At 40.4% G+C, this 17,834-nt stretch overlaps 1 protein-coding gene across 3 annotated transcripts in view; it reads left to right on the top strand.

Annotated features, from left to right (window-relative positions):
• The window catches only part of myorg (myogenesis regulating glycosidase), a 52,815-nt gene extending 35,534 nt beyond the window's left edge, over nucleotides 1–17,281 (top strand). For 2 of the 3 annotated variants that reach the window (XM_070868241.1, XM_070868251.1), the window contains exons 2-3: nucleotides 3,893–3,991; nucleotides 4,967–17,281. In XM_070868241.1, the coding sequence (XP_070724342.1) occupies nucleotides 5,072–7,183 (2,112 nt within the window). In that variant the 5' untranslated portion in view covers nucleotides 3,893–3,991; nucleotides 4,967–5,071 and the 3' untranslated portion in view covers nucleotides 7,184–17,281. Of the gene's footprint in view, nucleotides 1–1,530; nucleotides 1,552–3,892; nucleotides 3,992–4,966 lie in introns of those variants that run through there. The other variant, XM_070868259.1, reaches the window with a different exon arrangement.
• Nucleotides 17,282–17,834: the final 553 nt, after the last annotated feature.

Raw genomic sequence — 17,834 nt, 5'->3', positions numbered from 1 at the left:
TTAGGGATGCGTGTAATAAAGGTACAGCAGTTATCATGGGAGACTTTAATTTACATATAGATTGGGCTAACCAAGCTGGTAGTAATGCGGTGGAGGAGGATTTCCCGGAGTGTATTAGTGTGGTTTTCTCGACCAATATGTCGAGGAACCAACTCTGGAGTTGGCCATCCTAGACTCTGTGTTGTTTAATGAGGTCTTTTTGAATTTGACCAGGGATGTTTTGCCATCAGGGGACTTGGTCTGCCTTTAGTCCCATTATTTTACCAAGTACTATTTCATTAGTTCCTCCCTCCCTATAGCCCCTTGATTATCCACTTTTGGGATGTTTTTAGTGTCTTCTACCGTGAAGACCAATGCAAAATATTTGTTCACCGTCTCTGCCATTTCCCTGTTCTGCGTTATTAATTCCCCTGTTTCATCCTCTAGGGGACCAACATTTACTATAGCCACTCTTTTTTTTTCATTTTTATGTACCTGTAGAAACTTTTACTATCTGTTTTTATATTTCGTGCTAGTTTATTTTCATAATCTATCTGACCTCTCATCCTCAGTATCCCTTTCCCACTTATTTATATGAATATTTTCCTCTTCCTTACTTCCCATTGTGGATTTGCAGTTCTTTTTGAATTTGCCCAGGGATGTTTTGCCGACTGTCCAGTTTCCAATGACTAATGCCTAAATGATCATTTAGCATGGTGCAGGCCTGGCTGACTGACTTAAGCTGTAATATTTGAGGTAAGCAACCAAATGCCTCATCATCATCCCCTTCTGGTTCTGGTACAACCATCAGTCTCCCTCAGCAACACACACACAACTTTATCCCAAATAGTGCCACAAATGTTTTAATGGATAAATGCTGAAATAAATATTTTGAATGTTTTCTCCCACTCATGCCTCACAGTTATTAACCGTTCTATTTGAATATCGTGGTATTGGGAATTGTCATTTGCTGTGAGCAGGATGAAAGCTATATGATGCATCTCTCTCTCACACACGACTTCTTCACAGCAGTTATAATTCCCTGATCCTTTTTTAACTGTTTCTGACATGGATTCTGTGGATATTGTAGTTCCACAGGAGCAAGGTGAAATCTTCCATGATGAATTTCTCTCGTAGTTACGTGGAATTTGTTCACAGCAGCTGTAAATCTACATGACCCAGACTTGGGTGAAATTTTCAACTTGGGGCCCCAGCTCCAGATAGAAACGCAGGCTTAATGGAGATAGCTTCTTGCAAGTATTTGTATGATAAAAATAATTTTAGATGAGTAATTTTTTGTTATAAATGTTGCTACTAGCTGTATACGCTAAGTGAAGACAAACACTCGTGCCTGAAAGCAGTGTGAAGAAGTTATTTAAACAATTTGGTTGATTTTCTGCTGGTTACTTGTTCCTCTTTTTTTTTAATTAGTTCCTGGGATGTGGGCGTCGCTTGCATTTATTGCCCATCCCTAATTACCCTTAAAAAGGTGGTGGTGAGCCACCATTTCAGAGGGAAGTTAAGAGTCCACCAGATTGCTGTGGGTCTGGAATCGCCTATAGGTCTGACTGGGTAAGGACGGCAGATTTCCTTCCCTAAAGGGGATCAGATGAGTTTTTGTAACAAATACTAGCTTTTTATTCCAGACTTCTTTAAATGAATTTAAATTCCCCATGGTGGAATTTGAACTCACTTCTCCAGATTATTAGTCCAGGCCTCTGGATTACTAGTCCAGTAATATTATCACTGTGCTACTGTACCCTCAGATATCTTTTTTTGTAACTTTTGATCTATTCACAATTAGTAAATCGAATATTTGGCGAATAATAGTTAAGTGATTACTTAAGCAAATTATGGCATTTTGCCCAAAAGGCATGTGCCAGACTTTCAATTGTGATGTCTTTGAAAGGTGTGCCATAGTGGATGCATGATGGGCACAAAACTTGTATAAATAACTAGCCAGCAGAGGTGAGCAGAATCCAGGTTTACCCAACACAAATTTAGTTCCTGATCTCTGTTGCTCTGCTGCAGAGGAATGCTAAGCAAGAATCCAGGTACTTTCCTTACCACTATTTTGTCACACATGCTGCTCTTGTAAACATTCTTGTGTTCAGTCCCAGGGCAGCCCTTGATGAGAGGGGTTACGTCACTCACTTTTTTAACTGGAGAAGGGATGTAGCAGGAGGAGACTTGTGAAGAAGAGAAAACACTTTTTTTAAAGTTCATTCTCAAAATATTTGAAATGTTTAAAGAGATGAATTAGTTATGTCAGTAATAAATAGAATGTATCTATATTATGTTTCCTTACTTTAATGGCAGTAAGTGTTAAGTGGGTGTATTTTAAACTGATGATGCACATATGATTTAACGGATCCCAATCAGATAATTGAGTTCTGAGTTTCTTACATTTACCAATAAATTACTAGATTTAAATGGTAAGCAGGAACAAGAGTGACTTCATCTGTGGGAAGGTCAAAACTCTGCTATATTATTTCTGTGACAGTGAAATTTCTCAATTAATTTGTCTTTGAACGATGCTTAACACAGAAAATAAAGTGTAAATGTGGCTAAGCATTTTGTTCTTTCATCTCTGCATCTTGGGTTCAACTTCAATCCAGACTCCTCGGATAAGGTCCTCTTGTGGCTGTGATAGTATGAAATTAATTAGGGCAGTTTATTTGAGAATGGGTGAAATCCATGGAGCAAAACTGCCCATTCAGGGCCAATTTGTAAGTCTTATTCAAGCAGGTTGTTTGGGTGAGGAGGACAGGGAGCTCGGCTGAAGAGAGCCCCCACCTGCATCAATATGCAGAAGTGGGTGCTTTTCATCTGAACCCAATCATATTATTATCTGATGACCACACATTCCAGCTGGGTTAATTGGAACTTAAGATCCTGGTTGGTTTTATTTTCCCAACTCCAGCCTTCCTTAAGTTACTTCCCTATTTGACCATTTCACAATTCGCTCCTTGTTCGGATGTAGCCTATCATTGCAGAATAACTCCCCTCTGTCCCAGACCTGGTAGCACTGCTCAACAAAGTGAAATCTCTCCTTTAGCTTTGCATTCATTTATCCAATCTTACTACACTTCCCTATTTAATGCATGACTGGAGAAGTAATTCTGAGATTACAACCTGAGAAATCCTGCTCTTAAAATTGTTTTGTTATCTCCTAAGTTAATTTTGCAGGTGTTCAGGCCTTTCTTTACTTACATAATTTGATCCCACATGGAGCATGATAACTGGTTGTTCTCGCTCTCTTTGCAGTATCTTTTTGAATCTTTGCAATATGTTCCTGAATCTCGCAACAAAGCATCCGGGATTGTCGGCCTGGACTGCCAAACAACATGTCAGCCCCTCTTCAGTAGTGGCAGGAGATTAAATACTTAAGTTCTATCTATTTTGCTAATTTCCCCCATTCTGAGCCATCTTGTGTTTGTTGGTGCCATGAGTATTTATTTGGCCCTGTTCAGATTCCTCATTTTCTCCACAGGATGCGAGCGCTCAAATAGTTTTGAGCATAAGTTGCTCTGGGCACTCCTGTTTGAACCTTCACTTCCTGCCTTTCCCCAACCCCCTCAGATAATGACCCATCTTTCCTGCTCCACAACCTGCTTCTTGCCTCTCTTGATTATTTCCACAAGTGAAATAGTCTTGATTCATAACCATGTCTCTCAATCGATTTTAGAATATATCATATTTATTCATGAATTACTTTCTTTACTGTTGCTTTCTTTCTTTCTCTTTCTCCACTTGCTTTCTCTTTCCTTTCTAGTCTCTCTCTCAAAACTGTTTAGGGTATCAATTTTTCATAAATATTGATGTAGTTACTAGTTTTATGGTGCAGTTGATGTGTGTATGTAATATTTGGTTCATTGAATACCTTTACTCACTGATCTTTTCACATTTACAGGTACTTGGCTTATCTAACCAAAGGTGCCCAATATTTTCCACAAAGTTTATTACCAGAGCATTACAATGATGTCTGGAATACAGATTTTCCTATTCTGGGGTAAGCTATACATTATTAATTATTTAAAAAATTACAATTTGACTAGTAAATAAATGTTTCACATGTACTTGTGGTTGCTGTTAGATCAACAATAGAATGCAGCAGAAGTAAATGCTGCACTTTCAATTTTAATCCGAAGGGTCAGTTACTGAAGGAATGTGTAAACATAACTGCTATAAGTTGCTATATCACCAACGATGTCTCGTAAGATCCTGCAAATCCCCAACATCCATGTCCTCACCCAGGCTAACATCCTCAGCATTGAAGCACTGACCACACTCGATCAGCTTCACTGGGCAGGCCAGACATGAGGCTCCCTAAGCAATTGCTCTATGCAGAGCTCCTTCACGGCAAACTAGCTAAAGGTGGGCATTGGAAACGTTACAAGGACACCCTCAAAGCCTCCCTGGTAAAGTGTGACATCACCACTGACGCCTGGGAGTCCCTGGCCAAAGATCGCCCTAGGTGGAGAAAGTGCATCTGGGTGGGTGTTGAGTTCTTCGAATCTCAATGCCGTGAGCGTGAAGAGGTCAGGCGCAGGCAGCGGAAGGAGCGTGTGGCAAATCAGTCCCACCTTCCCCCGACGAATGTCTGTTCCACCTGTGACAGGGTCTGTGGCTCTTGCATTGGACTGTTCAGCCACCAAAGGACTCACTTTAGGAGTGGAAGCAAGTGTTCCTCAATTCCGAGGGACTGCGTATGATGATGAATTTTAAGCAGTGAATCCGCTTTAGCGAAAGCTCTGTAGGCACTGAATGAAACAAGTCAGGAATTCTATTCAGTTTGCTGTGTTTAACCACAAGAAGATATCCCATTTGGGTGTTTTCTTAACTGCTTCTCAAATAAAACATTTGGAATCTGGAAGCCGGATTTAATCTTTAGGTTGTTGAAAATTAATTTGAATGCAAAGTGGAAATCTGATTTAGCATGCTAATGATTAAAGAACTTATTTTTTCTCTCCCTATTCTCTCCCAGAATTCCTACATAATGCTTTCTGGCTCTATTCTGTGATGCAACGATAATCCGTTTGTGGAGCAGCTACAAAACACCAAAGACGCAGGGGAACCCAATGACAACCTTATGCCTCATACCTACAACCGAGATCAGCTACAGCATCGGGCAGGTAGAGGAGAAAACTCACGCGTCGATGCAATGTACCAAGTCGTGCCAGGAAGTTTGCCTGCCGCCAGGGAAAAACAATCCAAAGAAGCCAAGCCATTAATTTGCACTATTTTCCTGGGCTTGGTGCTGGTAATTGCAGCAGTAGTTGCATGGTGCTATTATACAGCATCATTGAAGAAATTAAATAGCTTTCAAATCGAACAGTTGGAGCTCTCTAAGGATGGATTTGTCATCAGAAAATCTGCTAACTTGGTTTCATTTGAAATGGGTTTCAAATCTGCTCCTATTGACCTTGAGTCATGTTTTCAAGATGAGATTGGAGTCTGGTTAAATTGCACAAAGTCTGATAAAGAAAAGGTGGACTTCTTCATTGAGACCTTTAAGCCGAAAGATACCATAACTTGCTACAACATCAAATGGAAGACTGTAGCATTGGACACTGTTGAACACTGCATGTATTGGGCAGATGCACATTGGTATGGTGGAGCAGAGACTAGCAAACAGCACTGGCCGATCAAAATTTCAGGTGTAGTGGATCCTAAGCCATATGTAACAGGTGATGTGCACTCAATACGTGAAGGCTTTGGTGGAATTTTAGAAAGGTACTGGGTCTCATCTAAGTCTGTGGCCATTCGAGTTAATGATTCAGTTCCACTGCACGTTGGTTGGAACAGCTCAGATAAAGAAGCATTTTGCCTCCATGCTAGCTACAAAGATTCACCATTTAAACTGCCGACAGGACAACAGCCATTTGTAGAGCTAAGTTATCAAGTCTGTGTTGGTTCTGATTTGAAAATTGTCCACAGATACATGGCCAAAAAACATTTCAGAAAGCCTGAGAGTACACCTTCAGAAAGTATGTTCAGGTACCCTATATGGTCCACCTGGGCTCTGTACAAAACTGAAGTGAACCAGGATAAAGTGTTGCATTACGCAGAAAAAATTAAGAAGTATCAATTCAATTGGAGTCATATTGAAATAGATGACCAATACTCCAGTAGTTATGGAGAATTTGACTTTGATCCAGTGAAGTTTCCAAATGCTTCAGAACTGCTGCAAAAGTTAAGGGGTGATGGATTCCAGGTGACATTGTGGGTCCATCCCTTTGTTAATTACAATTCTCCCAATTTTGCCAAGGGAATAGAAAGTTCTTATTTCATGATGGACCCCAGTGGGAGACTTCCTGCCCTTGTGGAATGGTGGAATGGGATTGCGGCAGTTTTGGACTTCACCAATCCTGAAACTACAGATTGGTTTCAGAAAAGATTAGAACACTTGAGATCAAAGTATGGGATTGTGTCTTTTAAATTTGATGCAGGTGAGACCAGTTACCTTCCTGCAGATTTTAGCACTCGGATGCCTTTGTCTGATCCCAACATATTTAGTAAACTGTATGCAGAAACTGCAGCTTTGTACTGCAAGCTGGCTGAAGTGAGGGTAGGATATCGGACCCAGATGCTCCCTTGTTTTGTCCGCATGATTGACCGGGATTCTGTTTGGGGTTACGAACTTGGTTTAAAGTCTCTGATTCCTACTGCCCTCACCATGGGTATCTTGGGATACCACTTTATATTGCCTGATATGATTGGAGGAAACGTTTATCCAAATAAAACTGATGGCTCTGATGTGATCCCAGACCGTGAGCTTTATATACGCTGGCTCGAACTATCAGCTTTTCTTCCAGCCATGCAGTTCTCCATTCCTCCTTGGTTATATGATGATGAGGTTTTGAAGATTGCACATAAATTTGCACAGCTCAGAGAAAGTTTAGTTGTCCCCCTTATCCTCCGACTAGCAGAGGAAACCACTCAGACAGGTAATCCAATCATAAGGCCCCTCTGGTGGATTGATCCAGATGACAAAGTGGCTCAAAAGGTAGACACACAGTTTCTAATTGGAGATTATCTTATGGTAGCCCCCATTCTAGAAAAAGGTAAAACAAGAGATATCTATCTTCCTGATGGTAAATGGCAGAGTTTCAATGAAGACCTCTTTGATAAAACACCAATTCTCCTCACAGACTTTGCGGTTGATCTCGATGAAGTGGCCTATTTTATCAGAATGATTTAATTTTTTTTCTTTTTATTTTGGGGTAATGTAGATAGCTACATAAATGGAAATTTTTTCTTGCAAATGGATTGTGGATCCAGTATAGCATCTGTGTTCAGACGTATATAGTTCCAGGATTATCCACAAGCAGACATGTTGGTATTATACTTGGTGTACTTTAACTTTTAACAACAAAATACTCGTACTGGAGGATTTTTTTTTCAATTTCTCTTTCCCTTTCCCTAACTGAACCAGTTGCTATTTTTTAAGGAGTAGTCACTTCCAAGTTGATAAAGAAAATAGGTGATCAATAAAACTAAATGAAAGCATAAGGTTCTTTTTAATGTTTCATTTAAAAAAAAAACAAGCATGTGTTTCTGTTAAAGAATGAGATGGGCTGCCAAAGAGGTGATGGGAATTTTAAAAAAAATCCAGGGGTAGTGTTTTGTTGTAAATGGCAGACAGTCCTGAATCTTAACTTTTTTTAGTGAGCCATGGATCAAAGAGAACATTCTATTCAAAATAATTTGGACAAGATATAGAGGCAGTTCAGTCAAAATTTGCCTTTTCCAAATTAAGGGGGCATGGTAAACTGTGAGGAATCATGTAGGAGACTACAGGAAAATATAGGTTAGAAGAATGGGAAAATATGTGGCAAATACAGTTCAGTGAACTTAAATTTGAAATGATACATTTGGGGGTAAAGGCAGAGAATGATGTCACTTGTGGAGTGGAGGAAATCTAGTACTACAGATCTGTGAAAGCAGAATTACAAATGGAGGAAGACAATAAAATTGACACATGAGATTCTAGGTTTTATATAAAGAAATTGAATGCAAAAACAAGCAAGTGATGAATCTGAACAAAGCATTGGTTGAGCTACAGTTGCAGTACTGTGTGCAGTTTTGGGTACGCTGTTGTAAACTGATGTTGTTGAAGCGAAGGTAAAGGTGCAATGTAGCTTCACTAGGATGATGCCAAGGGTACAGTTGAGAGATGTAGAAAAACTAGGCGTGTAGTCACTGGAGCAGAGAAAGTTTATGGAGGAATCGAACCAAGGTGTTACATTCTGAAAAGATTGAGGGTACATAATGAAAAATTATTGATGCTGGTTGTTAAATCAGTGACAATAGGTTATACGATTTGCATTAGTATCAGAAACAGAAATCGAAGGTTATAAGAACTGTTTGCACACACATTCTATTTTCTAATAACTATTATCACAGTGGCTGTTGAAGCTGGGTGAATTATGTAATTTAAGACTGAGGATATAGGGAAGAGCAGAGAAGTGGGATTAGAGTAGATGGCACTAGTGGGGGAGGCTAGCATTGGCACAAGCGCAATGGGCTGAATGACCTCCCCCGCACTGACATTTGCAATGATTCTACAGTAATTGCTGTGCTACCAAATTATGCTAGCAAAATCCCCGAGTTTTACAGCATGTTTATGGTGTTTGGAATTTACTTTTACAAACTATTCAAGCAATTATGAATTGGACATGTCTGCACAAACAGGAGCAACCCCTTACCTTCCCAGCATAACTATTAACCACCAACTTGCTTTATGAGTAACTAGAGCAATCATTGAAGTGACAATAAAAACAAGGTGTTCAACAAAATATGCAGCAATATGGCACTGCAAATGAGCAAAAGCAAAATTAGTGACAGTCCACTGAGAGATATTTGATACATAAGGAATACTAATACATAATTTAGACCATCATGTGAGGGCAAGAAAGCAATGTGCAGTAAAGTTGTTTGATTATTACATCTATAATTATCATCAATGAAACAGAACACCGGTAAACCAAGTAAAAACAATCTAACCAGCACTAAAGATAAAACCTATTGACAATCTTTCAAACAATAGTGAACAGGCTGAAGGGACTGACTGGCTTAATCCTGTTCTATGCAAGAACTGTATTAAGTTAAACTTTAGTCAGATCACACATTGTGAGCCATACTCTGCTCCTTGTGGCTGCTCAATGCAGCTGTTTTCTACTGAAAGCTATTTTGAGACAAGACAACAGAATGGAAACAAATATTCACCATGTAAAAGAAAGGGAAACCTAAACTAGGATTGCTGCCCATCATTATGGCCATTAATTTATACCCAGGGCCTTTACAGGACAGTGTTCGATCACAAGAAGGACCAGGTCAGTAAACTGAATGCTGATGTGAAACTCAAAATCTTCGAATGTCATAATGACCCATTTCCTCCCATCTATGTAAGTATATCTAACCTAGATCAGGATAAAACAGGTTCAGAAAGTACCTCCATTGAGTCAACAACTCCTGGCACCCTTGGTGAAAAAAATGATTGGTGATGCATTTGTAATCTAGCCAGAGCCTGATTAAATGCTCTGAGAAACTTGCATAGATAATAGTCCAGAAAATTTTTAGAGCATCAGGGACAGCAAACAAAAAAAAGCATTTGGAAGGAATATGTCCCATAATCTCTAGTTCTATCACTGAAAACGAAGATCGGTATATACCTACTTGCCCATCAGTATCTGAAGGATTACTATCAATTATACTTGATCGATGCAGCTGTATGTAAGTATCTATACATATCTGTCAGGAATATTTGTGCTAAGATCTAACTTAATGTCAGAGTAAACACCAAAAATATTGAACTCAGAAATCTGAGTATTTTTCCTGATCTAAACATGTTGCAAAACAGTTTATTTTTTTAACTCCACAAACTTCATAAACATTTAATTCTGTTGTCTCACAGTATATTGACTTAAAAGTCCAGTTGAATGCCTACTGCTGTAGTTTTGTTAGTAATGCTGTTATTTAAAATGATCTGCTTGCTTATGGTCACATTCAGAAGTTCATTTTAACAGTAAGTGAGAAATTGATTGTAATCTCAATTAAGCACAACACCCCTGCCCAAAAAAACACTTTGGACATGTTGCCTCTTTACATCTGAGATAGCATTCAGAGGCATTAAATGTTCTTTGTACCTCTCCATTAAAATTCACTGTACAATTGCAACAAAATAGCTGCTTATTAGCCATGTGTGTTATTCTAACAATTCTAACTAAGCAACAGTACTACAAGAAACACGAACAATAAAAAGGCTGTAAAACATCAGAACAACTATTGAAATGCATGTCACCGAAACGTAAGCATTCTAAAGCCATGCAATGAAAAGTTCATCATTTTGCAAAATACTCAATGATTGTGGTTTGCTTCATGCCAACAGCACATTCATTCATAAAACTCAGTTCTGTTTAATGCAGAGAAAAGCACCATTGGGATATGAGGCGCAGTTGTCCACCACTTCCTGTGCAATCTCGTGGTGGTGGTGGCAGGTACTTCTATCTCCATCTGCTTGTTGCACCCACCGACTTGGACCTCATTCTCTCTCTTGCCCACATTGCAGTAGCATAAGCCCACATAGCATCAACATTTTCCACGTCAGTCAGCAATCTAGTATTGGTAGTTCCTTATTGAGTGTGATAATCAATTCAAAACCTATGTCTGATGACTGTCGCAGAAGAAATCTCGTGCACTCAGAGATTTCCTGTTTGAGTCTGCCACCAGTGTTTGTCTGGGATCCTCGACTACCAGATGCAGCAGCTCCCACTTCTGGTGGGAGGAATTTTCAATGGCGAAAGCTGTTAGTGGATTCTGCTTTAAGCTCTGCCCCTGATGAATGGATTGTTTGCAGATGAACAATGAAAATGGCACAACAGCATCATGTGCAGCAATCACTTTTTCCTACACTAAACATTTATGATAGTTTCATAACATAAGTCATACTAGCATCTGTTGGCTGGATCACAAACTTGTTTGGTGGTAAAAATATTAACTATCAAATTAACAACTGTTAATGCGACTTTTCTGCCTTGTGATTCTATGCTTTGGGCAAAATGTCAAACTGCTCAAAAAAAGCGCATGTCATTGTTTTTGTCGATTACAGGCAGAGTATCAAGACCATAAAATTAATTGGACTTGTTTTAGCTGGTGTGCAGTGTACATGGCGCTGCGGTTGTACTGTACACATAGGAGCTGGTACTGAGGCAGATTTATCTTGATGTATACTGTACACATACAGCAGCTAGCACTAAGGTTTTTAAACTGGTGTGTAGTGTACATGTGAAAACATTGGAATTTCCAATAGCCAGTTGTGCGAGTACAAACCACGATTGGAATTCTCAGCAGGTCAGGCAGCAAAGGCCTGAGCTTCATCCCCCTACGCCCCCACCTCAATGAATTTCGAGCTCTGCACTGCTGAGCTCTTTCTGCTGCCTTCACCTCTGTGCCCACTTCTTCGGCCAGGAATCTTCACCCTGCACAGCTGACCCTTTCTCCCATTTTCAGAATTCTCGCTCTACCTGGACCCCTCCCTCTAGCCTCTTACCCTCTCTAGACCTCTTCATTGCAAACTGCCGACGGGACATCGGCCGTCTCAATTTCTCTGCTCCCCTCACTCACTCCAACCTAACTCCCACTGAACTTGCAGCACTCCGCTCACTCAGATCCAGGCCCACCCTTGTCATCAAACCTGCTGACAAGGGTGGCGCTGTTGTTGTTTGGCGAACCGACCTCTACCTTGCAGAGGCTGATCGCCAACTCTCTGACACCTCCTCCTACCTCCCCCTGGACCATGACCCCACTACTGAACATCAAGCCATCATTTCCCAGACCATCACTGACCTCATCTCCTCTGGAGATCTTCCCTCCACAGCCACCAACCTCCTAGTTCCCCAACCCCGCACAGCCAGCTTCTACCTCTTTCCCAAGATCCATAAACAGGACTGCCCCGGTAGACCCATCGTTTCAGCCTCTTCTTGCCCCACAGAACTTATTTCTTCCTATCTCGACACTTTTTTTTTCTTGTGTTGTCCACTCTCTTCCCACCTACATCTGCGACGCCCTCTGTCATTTTAACAGTTTCCAGTTTCCTGACCCCAACTGAAGGGGAAAATGGGAAGGCTTCTCTTCCTACGAGCGGGCCCTTTGATATAAAGGGTCGACGCTCATCCCAACCTGCGTAGCAGCCCTCAAAGTATTAGACAGAGACGGATGGCAAGGTATAACGATCTTAAATTACGGACGTCTGGGAACATTTCTCATCACAGCCGCCTATAAGTGGAGATGTTCCCTGAATAGCAAAATTGTACATCATTTATACATTTCATAGCTCCCTTTCCCCGCCCCCCCCCCCCTGGTATGACCGCCCTCGATCTCTAATTAGGTTACCTTATTAATAATATTTTGGTTTGACAGTCCAAGATCTCAAGGCAACTTTTAGACCTTAACTGGGATGACCTCATTGGGTTGGAATTTGCTGATCAAATGTAACGCCTAAAAGTCTGCTTAGAGTCTTTTCACTGAGTCTTATCTTGTCGGACTGGACATACCTTAATATTATCTAATGTTTTGGTACATCAATTGTACATCAATGTTGAATCAGAGACCTCTGGGTCCTTGGTGCTGGAATATGTGAGAATGTGAGGTCTGCCCCTTTTGCTGTGCCAATGTAGAAGCCGGCACTTTAAACCTTATTTCGCTTATACCCCTAATGCCAATTTTCTCTTACACCAACCGTCTCCTTTTCACCATGGATGTCCAATCCCTCTACACTTGCATCCCCCACCAGGATGACCTGAGGACGCTCTGTTCTTCCTCGAGCAGAGGCCCAACCAGACCCCATCCTCCACCTGGCTGAACTTGTTCTCACAATGAACGACTTCTTCTTTGACTCCACTCACTTCCTCCAAATTAAAGGTGTTGCTATGGGAACCTGCATGGGTCCTAGCTATGCCTGCCTTTTCGTGAGATATGTGGAACATTCTTTGTTCGGGTCCCCTCTCACCTCTTTTTCTGGTACATTGATGACTGTATCAGTGCTGTTTCCTGCTCTCGCACTGAACTTGAAAATTTAATTTACTTTGCATCCAATTTCCACCCTTCCCTCACCTTCACATGGTCCATCTCCGAGTCCCTTCTTCGACATCTCCGGGGATAGGCCTTTGACCAGTATCCACTATAAGTCCACTGACTTCCACAGCTACCTGGACTACACATCCTCCCACCCTGCATCTGTAAGGACTCCATTCCATTCCATTCTCCCAGTTTCTCCGCCTCAGTCACATCTGCTCTGACGACGCCACCTTATACTCTAATGGCTCTAACATGTCTTCCTTTTTCCTCTGCAGAGGATTCCCCTCCGCTGTGGTTAACATAGCCCTCGACCGTGACTGTTCTATTTCCCGCACCTCTGCTCTCACTCCTTCCCCCTCTATCTCAGAACCACGACAGACTTCCCCTTGTCCTCACCTTTCACCCCACCAGCCTTCACGTTTAACGGATCATCCTCTGCCATTTCTGCCACCTCCAGTGTGATCCCACCACCAATCACATCTTCCCCTCCCCTCTCAGCATTCTGAAGGGACCGCTCCCTCCGTGTCACCCTGGTGCATTCCGCAGTCACCCCCAGCAGCCCCGCCCCTTCCCACAATACCTTTCCATGCAAACGCAGGAAATGCAACACCTGCCTTTTTACCTCCTCCCTTCCCACTATCCCGGGCCCGAAATACTCCTTCCAGGTGAAACAACGATTTATTTGTTATACTTTCAATTTATTCTACTGTATTCGCTGCTCACGATGTGGTCGACTCTACATAGGGGACCGCTTTGCAGAGCGCCTCCATTCAGTCTGCAAGTGTGACCCTGAGCTTCCAGTCGCCTGTCACTTTAATTCACTCCATTCCCACTCTGACCTCTGTCTTCAGTCTCCTACATTGTTCCAACGAAGCTCAACGCAAGCTCGAGGAACAGCACTTCATCTTTCATTTAGGCACTTTACAGCCTTCTGGACTCAACATCGAGTTCAAAAATTTCAAAGTGTAACCGCTGCCAATCTTTGGCTCCCTTCTCCCTCCCACCACACCGAGCCTGTTTCTTTTTTTTGTTTTCTCCTTGTCTCTAATGGCAGTTGGGCATTATCCAGCCATTAACATCCTATCTTGACTAATGTTTTTCTAACTCCTGGCATTACCATTTGAATTTGGGCCATCATCCCTTTGTCTTTCTAATCTCTCCTGCCTTCCAACCTATCACAGACCTTCCCTTTTGTTCTTTCTTCCCCTCCCCCTTTCAGTGCTTGTTAAGAATCTGTTCTTTGTGAACACTCTCCAGTTCTGACACAGGGTCAGCTTCCTCTCCACAGATGCTGCCTGACCTGAGATTTCCAGAATTTTCTGTGTTTATTTTGTTCCAGATTCCATGATTGGAATTCATTGAAATTGTATCCATGATTGGAATTCACTGCTTGAATTATTTTTACTCGTGAGCAATTTTCATTGACGATAGCTCCTTGGTGGGGGTGTTGGTGAGACAAATTTTAAATTTCTGTGCCACAATTTTCTTTTCCCAAGATTACTGCTCCACAGATTTGATCTTGTATTTTTTCTCAATGATAAGGGTCTCTGATCAACCATGCTCTCAAATGTCCCACTGTCTCCGCTCATTAATGCACTGCACTGATTTGTTAAAGGGCTTCTACAACAACAACTTGTAATTATAAAGCACCTTTTAATGTAGTAAAATGTCCCAAGGCGCTTTACTGGAGTATTATCAAACAAAATTTAACTCCAAGCCACATAAGATGGATAACCAAAAGCTTGGTCAAAGGTAGGTTTTAAGGAGGAGAGGCAGAGGTTTAGGGAGGTATGGCACTTGATGTTGATCGTTGGGTTGAATTTGAATGAAGCAGCAGATTTAATTGTTCAAGGTTCATTTGGGGTGAGGATTTGAATTAACCAATGATCTTATTAAAGACTTTGTCATGTGTCTGCTATGGTGTCAACCTGTGGAATGAACCGACTATTAAAACATTCTCTTACAGTTGTAAAAATAATTTCTGCTGTGTTACTTTAAACTCTGTTCGGTGTTACAGTAAATAGATGAAAAAAATCAGTTTACATAATTATTTAGAAGACTTGCATTAGTCTTTTATAAAAGAATGTAGAAACCTTTTGTCGCATCAAAGCAATCTAATCCTAGGAGTTAAATACACCATCATTGACATAATTCCAGAAATGTCCTGAGCAGTGAACGCATTGTGATAGGATGTGGGCTCAGGTTATATCAGGGACAGAAATCTTCAAAAAAGCTAAGCCACCACTTGTTGCAGAAGCAAGTTCCCTGCCACTTTCTCAGCTACAGAATGGCATGAATTCTGTGGGAGGGTTAATAAATAATTTAAATTTAGGGAGGAAATAAATGTGTCTTTTCATCAGCTTGTTAGGATCATGCTTTCGAGAACAGTAGTGGGAACTTACTGTTTTTTTTTAAATCGCCTCTAGTCCCCCAAATAACCTCTAAGTAGTTTTGCACCATACAGGCTGGAAGGTCCCAGGTTTGATTTCCCTGATTTCAACCAGGGCAGCAATTGATATGCTCCCAATTGTTTCAGTACTACATGTTGTTTGGGGAGTGGGAAAAAGAAAATCGCAGTTTCCACTTCTGATCACTGGTGACTGGTGCTAAAAAGTTTGCTTGTGGAATGTTGACTAGGAAGAGGATGTGGCTCAGCTGTGATACCCACCATGAATAATCAACTTATTCTCCCCAGACCAGGTACCTGAGGACTCCTAGTGCCCTTGGAACTACAGTCGAGTAAGTGTTCATGTCTTCAGGAGAGACAGGGAGATGAGATATAACATTTTCAATTTTAGTAAATGTACATTTCTGGGAGATACAAATTCCCAAATTGTTTCTCATGAGCCTGTTGCACTGTATTTTGTCCCTGACATAGGCATAATGAAGGAAGTTTAGAGTTTGTTCCAATTTCGAAATTTTTAAGTACTGTCTTCCCTTTAGCTTACTGTTTATTCATGAACCAAGAACTTTTAGTCTGTATGACTCAGTATCATAGTCTTCCACTGGATGAGCACTAGTATATATTGGGAACAAATGCATTCAATAAAGTTAAATTAAATGATGGGTTGACTAATATGTCATATTTGGAACTTTATCTAAACCAGTGAATTTGTGTTAAATACCTGTGGTGGTAATGTTTTAAAAATATAACCAGTTTTATTGGGTTTTGTGTCTGATTAAATTAAGTTACTTTTAGTTCCCTGATTGATGTTATAATCTCATGGTCAGACATTGTATAAACTATGTGTGTGCTTTTTGTTTTAATCCTTTTTATAGAAGCAATATTGTGATTTTTTTTTTAAAAGAAGTTCAGAGACTTGTATAAATATGGAATCTTGAGACCCCAATTCTGCCCAGTTTTGAACTCTAATGTGTGTTCGTATATATTTTTTTGATTCTCTGAAACAGCATTGACACAGGTGTAAAGAATGAAAGATGGCAGCACAAATGTACTGTTTGCTAAAGTCAGTAGACTGCAATGATACAGTAGTACACGTTTATTTGCACAGCAATGACCAGTGAAACCCAACTTGCTACTTTTTCCTGTTAAGAGTTGGATTTTCTTTTTGTCCACTGTTGGAAAGACAATACAAGTTGAAGACTAGCACTTAAATGCCTTAAAAGCAAAGATAAAACTTTTTAAAGCAACTTGCGAAGAAGCAAAAAGCACAATTCTGAATATATTTGAAATGTACATACAATAATTTCAGTCACTAAGAAAACTGTGATTTTGTATGAATGAGAAAGCTCATTGTATTTGGCTAGGCATGATAATGTGTAGCTAAAATCTAGGAACAACAGGGTAGAAATTAGATCTCATATTTGTATCCATTTTACAGCCTTAAAATGGGTACACTTAGGCCCAATTCCATGTCCCAAGGATGCATGAAAAACATCTGACCCAAAAATCTGGTCGGTCGCCTAAACTATATGTAAATGAGGGTCTTGACACTTGTTTTAGCCCCCCAGCCCCCCCCCCCAGGTGCGACGAATATGACGGGAATCAGACTTGTTATTTGTAAACAAGAAACTGATTTGCCAGGCACATTCTGGATGATTGGCCCTTTTTAAAGTAATATATTACAGTAAACACATTGTGTTACTGCAGACAGAAAATAATGGTGTAAAGTGCTAGTTTTTGTGTTAATAAATGTTTATGGATTTTTTCATTGCTGTGTACAGAGGAAAATAATGTAAAGTTAATTTTCTTTAAATAAAGATTTATGGATTTTTCATTGCCGTGTGTCTCTCTATTTTTGTAGCTATTAATGTACAGTATTCAAAATGATCTGATTAGCCCTACTAACAAAGTGACTGATGTTAGTATGGACCAATTAAATCTGAGTAGCCATTCCACAACAAACACAGAGCAGCCATTACATTTCCAGACCAAAGAACTAAACATTTAACTAAGTCAATATTTAGAATCAAATTCTAACTGAAATTTAACTAAGTTGAAAGTTTGATCTTGGCCAATCGCTGGAACTTTGTATGATTACATCTTTCTAAACTAATCCTCACACGATTTTTGTAACATTTTCAAAATATTTTGTGTAATAGTTGGAATTGTTAAATTGATCAAATAGAATTGTATTGTGAACATCCATAATCCTTAATTGTTTCTGCACTTCTATTGAAGTTACTTATCCATCCTGGGATATGATCCACAGGCACTGGCAACCTGTTGGTTCCATAGAGTCTGGAAATGAGTGCTTGCAGACTTTTCATCATTGGAAGCCATCATAACTGAGCTCGCACTTATGCACCTTCCA

Source organism: Pristiophorus japonicus, chromosome 2, assembly GCF_044704955.1.
Source record: "Pristiophorus japonicus isolate sPriJap1 chromosome 2, sPriJap1.hap1, whole genome shotgun sequence".
NCBI classification, from domain to species: Eukaryota; Metazoa; Chordata; class Chondrichthyes; family Pristiophoridae; genus Pristiophorus; species Pristiophorus japonicus.
This window is presented reverse-complemented; position numbering and strand designations above follow the sequence as displayed.